Genomic DNA, 14,541 nt, shown 5'->3' with positions numbered 1-14,541 from the left:
CACACAACATAAAAATTCTTTAAAAGAATTTAAGTTTGAGGACAATTTATAGTTGAGAATAATGTATTTTTAATTTTGAACCAATGTAATTCTGATTAATTACATTTACTTACTGAGTAATCACAGTATATAAAGAACTAAATATTCATGATTCTTCTAAGTACAAGATTAATGATTTAAAGCATAGAATCACTATTAAAAGTGATTATACAAAACATAAAAAGAATCTGAAAATACACTAAAAGACCACTTTGCCTGCATGTGCTTTCATGACATAATTAGAATTTTTTTTAAAGTTAGCACTGCTTAATACTTACTTAAACACGACCTTTTACCAGCTGTACTTGCACCACCTGAACATAAATTCCCTCCTCGATGAATTAATTCAAGTTCCAAGTTGGTTCTGTAAGCAAAGCATTAAAATGCATCTCGGTCATTAGGTTAAAGCAATACTTTTGTCTTATTGACATGTCTGAATTAACCTAAATAAAGTTCTTCAACTTTATTTGCAAAATTATGGTTTATGCAATATCAGTAACAATCATATTTTATCTGATTCTTAGAAATAAAAAAGGGGAACAATTTATCTACCCTTACTCATATGTTCATATTTATACCTGCAAAACTGCACACGTCAGAGTGTAATTGTTGCAAAATCCCAGCTGCTGGCAAATACTAAAAACTATGCCTTAAGGAAAAAAACTGCAACACATTTCAAAAACCTGCATATGAATCTGAAGAATCTGTACTCTGTCAGCCTCTGATTAGGTGGTTACTGGCATATAAAACACAAGGGCATACCAATTTTTTCTATCAGAGAAATGGTTATCACTCATTGGAGCTTAGATGGCATATAGAAACCAATATTAAGAAACAAAATCACTAACATCAAAGTGGATATGAACAACACATATAATTAACAGCAGTTTCTTTTATAGACTTCTAAAATTATAGTTTTATTAAAATATATAACTACTGACACTGCTAAACAATAGTATTGTTCATATAGATCTGGAATTACAATATATTTAGCAACTATTAGCTTAAAGAATACCAATAATTAGTAGATTGACATTTCAAAAATCAAACTGATGCAGAATCTAAAGATTTACTCAAAAGCAGTAACAGTAAAATAGCCAATTAATTTTGATAATAAATGAAAATTGAGTGATTGTGTGTATTTTTACTTCTACATTATTAACAAACTTAAACACACCTTTACTTGCCACAACTAAAACTGAATAAACCAAGTTTATATCCAAGATATGTATATGACACTAATAGTGAGATATCCTTTATCTTAAAAAAAAAAAAAAAAGGCAACATTTCAAGCTTACTCTTTACAAGTGAATTCAGGAAAGAATAGTACCCTGTTTTATTTAAAACAAAACACTTTGAGATGGTTGGCTGTATCTTGAACATAGCGTGTTTTGAAACATTATTTTCATGTATTAACTTATAAATGCAAACTGTTAAAAATATTAATATTTCTAAATCTGTATATTTGCCACCCATTTCTAAAGAAATGCTTTAATCCTTTTTACTCAGGGGGGAGAAAAAGCAATTTAACATTGATAATGTTCCTGCTCAGAGCTCCATCTGGTTGCTGCTGATAAGGGCATCTGTGTGACAAGGGAATTTTCCACCCTTCAGGCGATTTGCATTGCTCACTGAACTTCTAAAAACCTACCAGCAAGGAAGCAGGGACAAGGATTTCATATTAGTGGACAGAAAGCGAGCGGAGACCAGCATGTGTTCCTTCATCAAGGGAATATAAATGAGATCAATACATTTTGTTTTCACAAATCTTCAGTTGCCTAATCTGTAGAAAAAAATTAATGGCTATATTCTCTTATAAAAACTAAGATTTCCTAGTTAGTACTTTTAACAGAGCTAACCAGAAACACAATTAATTCTTACAAATGAAAGTCAGAACCAGAATGTCAACTTTTATTTCAGCATAATTTGCAAAAGTATTCATTAAAAAATAAGTACAAGAACAAGTCTATTTATTCTATCATCAAATAAGATATTTTAAAGGATGATAAACATGTTACCAGAAATTTTATTTTTAAAGGATACTTGAAAGAAAACTGCCAAATGTAATTAGTTAACTTCAGATTATGGTTGTAAGATCTCCTGTACAACATTTCTTCTGAGTTAAAAAACAAAAAATACCTATCCAAAGTGTTAGAATAGTATGTAGAATTTTAAAAAATCACTATGTCAGAAGTCCTAGCAATCAGCTTTTCCTTATCTAATTTATAACAAAATTGGCCCCTTAAGTCTTGCTAGACAAAAGAATACACAAATGTGTCACATGCCCCACGTCTGCCCTTCCCTCACTGCTGAAAATCAAAATAGTATTCTGTTTCTGCCATCCTGAATGGATGATATAAAAATAAAGATGTATTGGATGCAGAAGTTTTTCAAGCCTTTTTGCTCCTGGAGAGAAGCAGACACAACTTTCTATATCTCCTAACACAAACACATTCAAATTAGTTTGGAAGGGAGGAAAAAAAAAAAGAGAAAATCTCTGTATTTAAAAGAAAAATGAGAAAGACTGCTTAAAGCCTATCATGGTGGCCACCTAGACATACCCGTACAAAAACTCCAACTATGCTCCAGTTTTTTTTGCTTCTCCAAGTATGCTTTCCCTTTTACCCCGTTTTTGGCACTAACATATTTTTGGAGCTATAATTTGAAAAATAAATGTGTGTATGAACACATACACACAGAGGGACACTGAAATACATACTCATATAATGTGGGTTCAAGGCCTGGGCCTGCCCCTACTAGTTGACCAGGTAATTTCGTTTCTCAGAGAAGAAAACATCTTCATCCATACCATGGCATGGCCTATATTATCAAATACTCAGCTCAAGCTCTAACTTATGCAGGAGTTAGGGAGAACTACTCCCTTTTCTTGGAACAGGAAGGAAGCATTTCTACATACTTTATATTTCAGTCAGCTCACCTTCCCTTTTGAAGTTCTGTAGCACTTTCTCAATATGATATATATTTTTAAACAAAATATATTCCATTTTAAACAGTTGTCTCTCCAACTAAACTGTAAATTCCTGGAGAGCAGGAGCCATTTCAAATACAGCTTCTAAATCCCTGATGGTACCTAGGAAAGTGTTCAAAAAATTCCCAGGAACTGACCCTCACTTTGTTTTGATATGTAACCAATGATAATATTCTCTAGTCTCTGTAATTTATTCTCTATCTTGTTGATCCTTCCTTTTGTTTTAAAAGGATTTATATGTAAACATATAGCTGATTCACTTTGCTACATAGCAGAAACTAACAACACTGTAAAGCAACTATACTCCAAGAAAAATAAAAATTTTTAAATACTTCCAATTAAAAACAAACTAATTAAAAATAAAAAGCATTCACAATTTGGGTTTTAGTAATCATTCTTTTTATTTCAAATATAATTAGTTTATAAAGTTTAAACTTACAACACAACCAATGTATAAAGCAAGGTGCATTCACTCTACTGAACAGTTCATCCACTTAGATCTTATAGATACCTCTCCATCTACATTCAGTTACTCATATATCACCTTCTTTCCATGTTTCTCACTATATACAGGCTAAGTACTACTCACTAATAATTCTAAGCTAAATATAACTTTGGGTCCAAAATCTTTAGAAAAATCAATTACTCGAATTAGTGTGATTCATTATTTCAATAATGAAATAATAAATTGACATTGAAATGGAGAAAGCTTTGTTCCCCAAAATTAACTTTCCATAATCCATCTGAATGACTGATAACTGCAACAAAATGCTTCTTAGAAATACATTAAAATTTGAATACAGTAATTTTGACTAATTTCAATGTGACAAAAAGAGACCATTCCAACAATTTCTTCTCTGCTGCCCTCAGAAAATCCTCCAAGGCTTTACCATACAAATAAAATTTAAAACAAAGAGAAACATATTGTCCTACCAAAAAAAAAAAGCTTGAAAACAATTATTAAAAGAAAAAGCTTTACATGCTAGTTACCTACTAGAAATATTTTGTTTCTAAACATCAAAAACTTTAAGCTCCCCAAAGAGCAAACAAAATTACTTATATAGATAGAAGAAATTGAGTTCTGGGAAACTAGGGCTGTATCTCATTCAAATTACAAACGTCAAAAACAAATACATTCACACTAGACACTATAGAGGAGAAGGCAATGGCACCCCACTCCAGTACTCTTGCCTGGAAAATCCCATGGACGGAGGAGCCTGGTGGGCTGCAGTCCATGGGGTCGCTAAGAGTCGGATACGACTGAGCGACTTCACTTTCACTTTTCACTTTCATGCATTGGAGAAGGAAATGGCAACCCGCTCCAGTGTTCTTGCCTGGAGAATCACAGGGATGGGGGAGCCTGGTGGGCTGCCGTCTATGGGGTGGCACAGAGTCGGACACGACTGAAGCGATTTAGCAGCAGCAGCAGTAGCAGACACTATAGAATGACTATACATTTAAGAATCACAACATTTAATTCAAAAGTTAAATAACTGAAATTAATTTTATTTCTAAACATTTTTTTAAACTATTTTAAATCTGCTAAATATTTCAATGCTTACCTTTTACGCATAAAAATGATCATAATCTACAAGTATTTAATGAACCAAGATTATACAGTAGGCAGAAGATAACTGTAAAGATCTGGTTTACTACCTTGAAAAAGTTACATCTTATTCAAATAGAATACAACATGCTTTGTTCCTTCATGTATTTGTTAATTTTTCAGTCACTTCGTTTTATGTGTTTCTTTTTAATGATTAAGTAAAACTTAGAGAAGGCATGCAATCTCACTGTAAGAACACTACAACGGCCTGGGTAATTTTAACCAAAGGATAAAGTTTTTAAAGGTTATATACTTTCACTTTTGCAATCACTATATTGTTGCTTTAGAGTTTATCACTAAGGATCAGAGAAGGAAGGGAAGATAGGAGAGTATATTTTCTACATTTCTCTACATGCAGCCTTAGGAAACATTTGCTATCTGTCCCTGCTTCTATATAAAAAAGAAAAACAAAAATATGTTGATTCCAAAAGTCTCCCATTATCACAGTAAGCTTTCTAAATATTTCTATTACAAATTATATAAATATATTCTATAAATACTTTATATATTTAAAACCAAGAAATAGGAATTCCAAAATTTCTACCAAATTAATTTAAATCAAATTATTTGATTTATCATAATATGGCAAAATTCCACATACAGATCATTCCCACTGAACCAGGATTTTCTTTTAAGATCAGTCCTAATAAAATCAAAGGCATGAATATACAAGTAACATAAATGTGTGTGTATGTTTATATGTATACATATATAGATATAGAGAGAGCATAAAGTCTACATCCATCCCAGTCTTCTACAACATTATTACCACAATATCATACAGAAGTTTTATAAAACCTTGAAACAGGCAAAATTAAATTACATTCAATTTAGTTTTCACATAAAGTATACTTTACTGCAAGTATGCAATTGGTAACCCTTCAGAGACAAAATGTTAGATTAACTGTTATATCTCTCCTGAAAGCATTCAGGATAAATATCAACAACAGCTTAAGAATGGCAGACTAGAAAGTTACTTTCCCAACCATCAGATCCCTTTATATCAATCTCTGTCCAATATTTGCATTCTTAGACCAAAAACTAGTGTTTTCTTATCTTGAGGTCTAACTCGTTGCAATTTTCTTAAATCTGGTTCCATTTTTCCTAGGTTCAAAAGAGTACAGAGACCATTCACTCTTTCCTTACCCTCTGAGTGGAGCAGAGAATGGCCATGATGAACAGCATGTATATATGACTTATAGAAGCTGAACAAAGAACGCTATCCCTGAGTTCTAGTCCTACTCTACCACTAATTTGTTGCATGACTCAAGTCATATTACTTCTCTAAATTTACCTATTACAATATTACTTCGGCAAAATACCAAGTATGCTTCTAGAGATATTCAAGGGTCGACGATATCAGATCCAGCAGAATATGCTTACAAGTTCTTAACTGTACTTGCAGCTCTCCTATTTTTTTTTTTAATGTGTCTCTATTTTCATTCAACTAAGTTTTCTAAAGTTCCTATTTAGAATTACTTTTTAGGTACTGAACACCTACTCAGTCAATTAGACTATTTCTACCTAATCTGAAAGATAAGTATTTGCCTCCATTTCCTTGAGTCTCTGGTAGCTACTCATAAAGGTTTAAAACATGCCTGATCAAGAGATCAGGAAACAAGAGTTTCTTCTCCTTTATCTGACTTTCTAAACAACCTATAGTCTTCCAGAATATTACTAGATCTTTCACAAGCTTAAAACAAACCAAATAAGTTTTTCTTACTGTTCTTACTTCTTTTTTTTAGAAATTAAAAATACTTAACATATTATAATTCTTCAGTTATTAGTATTATTGCTTTTTGACAGGACTTGAACAGTGATTTCTTAACAACATATTTCATATATAATAGTCACATGCTTTGAGGTATGTATCTGTCCCCAGATGTGAATAATATACTTTTCCTCACATACCCTATGATGATTAATAACACTTAAACCAATATATTATTAAAATAAAAACACCTAAGGAAATGAAAACTGTACTTTTATAGACTTCCTCGGAGGTTCTAAAACTAGTCATAATGCCAACCACATTAAAAATATGCAATCTTTCTTCATATAAATATGAATGACAAAACAATAAAATCAACTATTATTACTAAGTAAATATAAAAGTATATACTATATATACCTACCTAGCAACAGAATACATAAAGAGAAAATCATTATCTGGTGAGCCTGGAGTCTTGCTATAATCTCTGTATTTCTTCTGAGTGGTATTTTTTATATCTTTCATTACAGATTCCATTTCTTTACTTAAGTTGGTTTCTGACTGTAAAAAAAACACAAACATATATAAAAAGTTTATGTATATTCATTTTCTCTAATAATAGTCTAACACTACAGTGTTTATCGTTTAAGCACACTATGAAATTAAGGTTTAAAAATCAAAACAGATAAATATAGGCTATCAGCTAAAAATATATTTAGTATACCAAAATAAAACAGATCAAGAAATATTTTCTCTTATCTTAGAGACATTTTAAAGAGCCTCTTGATGAAAGTGAAAGAGGAGAGTGAAAAAGTTGGCTTAAAGCTCAACATTCAGAAAACTAAGATCATGGCATCTGGTCCCATCACTTCATGGCAAACAGATGGGGAAACAGTGACTGACTTTATTTTGGGGGGCTCCAAAATCACTGCAGATGGTGACCACACCCATGAAATTAAAAGATGCTTACTCTTTGAGAGAAAAGTTATGACCAATTAGCTAGCTTAATAAAAAGCAGAGACATTACTTTGCCAACAAAGGTCCATCTAGTCAAGGCTATGGTTTTTCCAGTAGTCATGTATGGATATGAGAGTTGACTATAAAGAAAGCTGAGCGCCAAAGAATTGATGCTTTTGAACTGTGGTGTTGGAGAAGACTCTTGAGAGTCCCTTGGACTGCAAGGAGATTCAACCAACACATCCTAAAGGAAATCAGTCCTGAATATTCATTGGAAGGACTGATGCTGAAATTCCAATCCTTTGGCCACCTGATGTGAAGAACTGACTCACTTGAAAAGACGCTGATGCTGGGAAAGACTGAAGGTGGGAGGAGAAGGGGACAACAGAAGATGAGATGATTGGATAGCATCACCAACTCAATGGACATAAGTTTGAGTAAACTCTGGGAGTTGGTGAAGGACAGGAGGCCTGGTGTGCTGCAGTCCATGGGGTTGCAAAGAGTCGGACATGACTGAGCGACTGAACTGAACCATAGAAGTTTCCATGCTTATAAAAAATCTTTCATTTAAGCACATTTTTTTCAGGACTAATACTAATGTGCCTTACTTTAAGCATATTTTAAACACATAAAAATTTGGATTTGCAAAAGAAAAAACCACAGAGACGCAAATCTTAGTCTTCAATTGAGAAAAGGGAGTAGCTTTGAAATATGAATTTGTTTAAAAAGTCAGATATGCACAGGTTTCACAAATTTACTGCATTTACTGTGCATACCTCTCACTTCTCTCAGGTATCACAACATAAATCTGTGATAAAAATGAAATAGTCAAGAATTTAAATCAAAAAAATAAATCCTACTGAAAGAGATAAAAGATGGGCTCACTCATATCAAATTTCACAGTAAAACAGACTGACTTATGGTAGATGCTTCGATCATATACACAATATTTGACCTCTCTAATGCACAGAAATATGTGTGTAAATCTATACTTACCAAGTGTGTGTGTGTGTATAAATATATCACCTTAATTCTAATATACCTAATGGACATATTTTTAAAAGATTAGACTGTGCTTTACATTGCAAGATATAGATAACGTTTAATTTCATTTTTAAATATTTCAACATAACCATATCTAAGCTTATAGAATTTCATGATTTGGAAGGCATATACTAAAATTATAACAACTGATATTAAGGAAAAGTATAGCCTTTAGCAATAATTTGTTCTATTACTCTGATTTTTGTTTTTAATAACCACCAACGGAAAAGAAACACTCTAAAAGCAATTTCTACTAAATGTATGAAGGTCCAGAGTAACAGAAATGGAACAAAAATTACAGCTGAAAAGCAGAGCTAAGTTAAGCAGGATATTTCTGCCTTACACTGATGCTTACTGGGAAAGCTCCCGGACGTCCTTGCAGCTCCTCCACTTCCTTTATGAGATCTTGTATGCTTTTGTTACTAGGACGCTGCCAAAGGTGGTTTTCAACATTGCTTCCAGGATAACAAGGAAGAACACTGTTAGCAAACTGCCTACAGAGAGGACATGTGAATTCTCCTTTGTCCACTGAGAAGCCCTGAAGAACCTGGTCATTCTAAAAGATGAAACAAACATACAGTTATATGATGCATACTTTTACAGAAAACAAAATTAACATCTCTACATTTTAGAGTAAATAAATAAACCATACAAAAAAGATCTCTACTGCATGTCATAAAAACAAAGTCACTTAACTCTTGAGCTTATCAAATCACTTCTTTACAGTCATAGCAATCATGCAACACTTGCCATCACCAATGAACTGCTCAAGTATCCTACTTTTCTCTCAGGAGGAAACATTCAAATAATGATCCAATCAATGTGAAATGTGAATTTAAGATAAAGGATAACTCAAAAGCAGGTCACATTAGAGTGAATCACCTTCCACTTACACCATGCCCTGTTTTCATCATCTATAAGTGACTATTGGAAAGATTAGCCCAGTGCTCATGTCACTGGAGCAGAACAGACAAGCTTCTGAGAGTATATAAGCCAAAAAAAAAAAAAAAAAAAGAGGAGCTATCCCACATTGAAGGTCAGGAAGGGCGGCAGTGAGGAGATACCCCTGGTCCAAGGTAAGGAGCAATGGCTGTGCTTTGCTGGAGCAGCCGTGAAGAGATACCCCACGCCCAAGGTAAGAGAAACCCAAGTAAGACGGTAGGTGTTGCAAGAGGGCATCAGAGGGCAGACACACTGAAACCATACTCACAGAAAACTAGTCAATCTAATCACACTAGGACCACAGCCTTGTCTAACTCAATGAAACTAAGCCATGCCCGTGGGGCAACCCAAGACGGGCAGGTCATGGTGGAGAGATCTGACAGAATGTGGTCCACTGGAGAAGGGAATGGCAAACCACTTTAGTATTCTTGCCTTGAGAACCCCATGAACAGTATGAAAAGGCAAAATGATAGGATACTGAAAGAGAAACTCCCCAGGTCAGTAGGTGCCCAATATGCTACTGGAGATCAGTGCAGAAATAACTCCAGAAAGAATGAAGGGATGGAGCCAAAGCAAAAACAATACCCAGCTGTGGATGTGACTGGTGATAGAAGCAAGGTCTGATGCTGTAAAGAGCAATATTGCATAGGAACCTGGAATGTCAGGTCCATGAATCAAGGCAAATTGGAAGTGGTCAAACAAGAGATGGCAAGAGTGAATGTCGATATTCTAGGAATCAGCGAACTGAAATGGACTGGAATGGGTGAATTAACTCAGATGACCATTATATCTACTACTGCGGGCAGGAATCCCTCAGAAGAAATGGAGTGGCCACTATGGCCAACAAAAGAGTCCGAAATGCAGTACTTGGATGCAATCTCAAAAACGACAGAATGATCTCTGTTCGTTTCCATGGCAAATCATTCAATACCACAGTAATCCAAGTCTATGCCCCAACCAGTAACGCTGAAGAAGCTGAAGTTGAACAGTTCTATGAAGACCTACAAGACCTTTTAGAACTAACACCCCAAAAAGATGTCCTTTTCATTATAGGGGACTGGAATGCAAAAGTAGGAAGTCAAGAAACACCTGGCTGCTGCTGCTGCTGCTAAGTCGCTTCAGTCGTGTCCGACTCTGTGCGACCCCATAGACGGCAGTCCACCAGGCTCCTCCTTCCCTGGGATTCTCCAGGCAAGAACACTGGAGTGGGTTGCCATTTCCTTCTCCAATGCATGAAAGTGAAAAGTGAAAGTGAAGTCGCTCAGTCGTGTCCGACTCTTAGCGACCCCATGGACCACAGCCCACCAGTTCCCCCGTCCATGGGATTTTCCAGGCAAGAGTACTGGAGTGGGACACCTGGAGTAACACGCAAATTTGGCCTTGGAGTACGGAATGAAGCAGGGCAAAGACTAATAGTTTTGCCAAGAAAATGCACTGGTCATAACAAACACCCTCTTCCAACAACACGAGAGAAGACTCTACACATGGACATCACCAGATGGTCAACACCGAAATCAGACTGATTATATTCTTTGCAGCCAAAGATGGAGAAGCTCTATACAGTCAGCAAAAACAAGACCAGGAGCTGACTGTGGCTCAGACCATGAACTCCTTATTGCCAAATTCAGACTTACATTGAAGAAAGTAGGGAAAACCACTAGACCATTCAGGTATGATCTAAATCAAATCCCTTATGATTATACAGTGGAAGTGAGAAATAGATTTAAGGGCCTAGATCTGATAGATAAGAGTGCCTTTTGAACTACAGAGTGAGGTTCGTGACATTGTACAGGAAGACAGGGATCAAGACCATTCCCATGGAAAAGAAATGCAAAAAAGCAAAATGGCTGTCTGGGGAGGCCTTACAAATAGCTGTGAAAAGAAGAGAAGCAAAAAGCAAAGGAGAAAAAGAAAGATATAAACATCTGAATGCAGAGTTCCAAAGAAAATCAAGAAGAGATAAGAAAGCCTTCTTCAGCGATCAATGCAAAGAAATAGAGGAAAACAACAGAATGGGAAAGACTAGGGATCTCTTCAAAAAAATCAGAGATACCAAAGGAACATTTCATGCAAAGATGGGCTCGACAAAGGACAGAAATGGTATGGACCTAACAGAAGCAGAAGATATTAAGAAGAGGTGGCAAGAATACACAGAAGAACTGTACAAAAAAGATCTTCACGACCCAGATAATCATGATGGTGTGATCACTGACCTAGAGCCAGATATCCTGGAATGTGAAGTCAAGTGGGCCTTGGAAAGCATCACTACAAACAAAGCTAGTGGAGGTGATGGAATTCCAGTTGAGCTATTCCAAATCCTGAAAGATGATGCTGTGAAAGTGCTGCACTCAATATGCCAGCAAATTTGGAAAACTCAGCAGTGGCCACAAGACTGGAAAAGGTCAGTTTTCATCCCAATCCCAAAGAAAGGCAATGCCAGAGAATGGTCAAACTACCACACAATTGCACTCATCCCACACGCTAGTAAAGTGATGCTCAAAATTCTCCAAGCCAGGCTTCAGCAATATGTGAACCATGAACTTCCTGATGTTCAAGCTGGTTTTAGAAAAGGCAGAGGAACCAGAGATCAAATTGTCAACATTTGCTGGATCATGGAAAAAGCAAGAGAGTTCCAAAAAAGCACCTATTTCTGCTTTATTGACTATGCCAAAGCTTGTGACTGTGTGGATCACAATAAACTGTGGAAAATTCTGAAAGAGATGGGAATACCAGACCACCTGATCCCCTTCTTGAGAAATCTGCATGCAGGTCAGGAAGTAACAGTTAGAACTGAACATGGAACAACAGACTGGTTCCAAATAGGAAAAGGAGTACGTCAAGGCTGTATATTGTCACCCTGTTTATTTAACTTACATGCAGAGTACATCATGAAAAACGCTGGACTGGAAGAAGCACAAGGTGGAATCAAGATTGCCGGGAGAAATCTCAATAACCTCAGATATGCAGATGACACCACCCTTATGGCAGAAAGTGAAGAGGAACTAAAAAGCCTCTTGATGAAAGTGAAAGTGGAGAGTGAAAAAGTTGGCTTAAAGCTCAACATTCAGAAAACGAAGATCATGGCATCCGGTCCCATCACTTCATGGGAAATAGATGGGGAAACAGTGTCAGACTTTATTTTTCTGGGCTCCAAAATCACTACAGATGGTGACTGCAGCCATGAAATTAAAAGACACTTACTCCTTTGAAGGAAAGTTATGACCAACCTAGATAGCATATTCAAAAGCAGGGACATTACTTTGCCAACAAAGGTCTGTCTAGTCAAGGCTATGGTTTTTCCTGTGGTCATGTATGGATGTGAGAGTTGGGCTGTGAAGAAGGCTGAGCGCTGAACAATTGATGCTTTTGAACTGTGGTGTTGGAGAAGACTCTTCAGAGTCCCTTGGACTGCAAGGAGATCCAACCAGTCCATTCTGAAGGAGATCAGCCCTGGGTGTTCTTTGGAAGGAATGATGCTAAAGCTGAAACTCCAGTACTTTGGCCACCTCATGCGAAGAGCTGACTCACTGGAAAAGACTCTGATGCTGGGAGGGATTGGGGGCATGAGGAGAAGGGGAAGACAGAGGATGAGATGGCTGGATGGCATCACTGACTCGATGGACGTGAGTCTGAGTGAACTCCGGGAGTTGGTGATGGACAGGGAGGCCTGGCGTGCTGCGATTCATGGGGTCGCAAAGAGTCGGACACGACTGAGCAACTGATCTGATCTGATCTGATCTGAAGCCTAAAAATGCCAGGTTGGATGAAGCACAAGCTGGAATCAAGACTGCCAGGAGAAATATCAATAACCTCAGATATGCAGATGACACCACCCTTATTGCAGAAAGTGAAGAAGAACTAAAGAGCCTCTTGATGAAAGTGAAAGAGGAGAGTGAAAAAGTTGGCGTAAAGCTCAACATTCAGAAAACGAAGATCATGGAATCTGGTCCTATCACTTCATGGCAAATAGATGGGGAAATAATGGAAACAGTGACAGACTTTATTTTTTGGGCTGCAAAATCACTGCAGATGGTGACCGCAGCCATGAAATTAAAAGACACCTGCTCCTTTGAAGAAAAGCTATGATCAACCTAAACAGCATATTAAAAAGCAGAGATATTACTTTGCCAACAAAGGTCCATCTAGTCAAACCTATGGTTTTCCCAGCAGTCATTTATGGATGTGAGAGTTGGACCATAAAGAAGACTGAGTGCCAAAAAATTGATGCTTTTGAACTGTGGTGTTGAAGAAGACTCTTGAGAGTCCCTTGAACTACAAGGAGATCAAACCAGTCAATCCTAAAGGAAATCAGTCCTGAATATTCATTGGAAGGACTGATGCTGAAGCTGAACCTCCAGAACTTGGGCCACCTGATGCAAAGAACTGACTCATTAGAAAAGACCCTGATGCTGGGAAAGACTGAAGTTGGGAGGAGAAGGGGACCACAGAGGATGAGATGGTTGGATGGCATCACCGACTTGATAGACATGAGCTTGAGCAGGCTTCAGGAGTTGGTGATGGGCAGGGAAGCCAGGTGTGCTGCAATCCATGGGGTTGCAAAGAGTTGGATACGACTGAGAGACTGAACTGACTCAAGTCTAAAAAAAAATGTGATACACCTTCTAACGTGTCTAACAGTTGAACAAAACTGACTGGTCTTGATGCATTAGGTTTATTTAGGTTTAACAGGTAGGGAAAAGATTTAGTTAGACTACTCAGAAAAGTGATAAGAAGGGGAATTAATTCAGCATCCTTCAGATGTTTCTGATAGGAGGGGGAAGAAAAATTAGTTGAAACAAACATACATAATGCAAATATGCCTTGGAGGAAACTCTTGCTCATGAGAGATTACAACATATGCTAGCCAACCAGAATTTAAGGAAGGAATCCAGGCTGCTACATTTGTTTCCTTCTTTTGACTGATACCACCCTCATCTATTCTGCTCTTTTAGGCCGTTGCTATCCTGTAGTTCTAACCACTATCTTACTCTTTTTTCCAGTAGTCTCTCTTGTTTTGCCACTAACCTAATGATTTAATCTTAAAATGTTTTTAATGTACTAAAGTAAATGCATGAATGCTACAATATAAACATTATTACTAACAAGACAAAAATAATGAGAAAAAAGGATACAAAAAAGAAAAAAATGAATTTATTTGCCCACGGTTAATCTGGGCTTCCCTGGTAGCTCAGCTGGTAAAAGAATCTGCCTGCAATGCAAGAGACCCCAGTTTGATTCCTGGGTCGGGAAGAA

The 14,541-nt window shown here is 36.4% G+C and overlaps 1 protein-coding gene across 6 annotated transcripts in view; it reads right to left on the bottom strand.

Moving 5' to 3' along the window:
- UBR3 (ubiquitin protein ligase E3 component n-recognin 3) overlaps positions 1 to 14,541 on the bottom strand; it is a 204,981-nt gene that overhangs the window by 42,774 nt on the left and 147,666 nt on the right. For 4 of the 6 annotated variants that reach the window (XM_070358202.1, XM_070358208.1, XM_070358203.1 and 1 more), the window contains 3 exons: positions 8,690 to 8,902; positions 6,770 to 6,906; positions 318 to 403 (listed from right to left, as the gene is read on the bottom strand). In XM_070358202.1, the coding sequence (XP_070214303.1) occupies positions 318 to 403; positions 6,770 to 6,906; positions 8,690 to 8,902 (436 nt within the window). The remainder of the gene's footprint in view (positions 1 to 317; positions 404 to 6,769; positions 6,907 to 8,689; positions 8,903 to 14,541) is intronic. The other 2 variants (XM_070358205.1, XM_070358210.1) reach the window with 1 other exon arrangement.

Source organism: Bos mutus, chromosome 2 (genome assembly GCF_027580195.1).
Source record: "Bos mutus isolate GX-2022 chromosome 2, NWIPB_WYAK_1.1, whole genome shotgun sequence".
Classification (NCBI taxonomy): domain Eukaryota; kingdom Metazoa; phylum Chordata; class Mammalia; order Artiodactyla; family Bovidae; genus Bos; species Bos mutus.
Note: the sequence above shows the minus strand (reverse complement) of the source record. Positions and strands in the feature narration are given on the sequence as shown.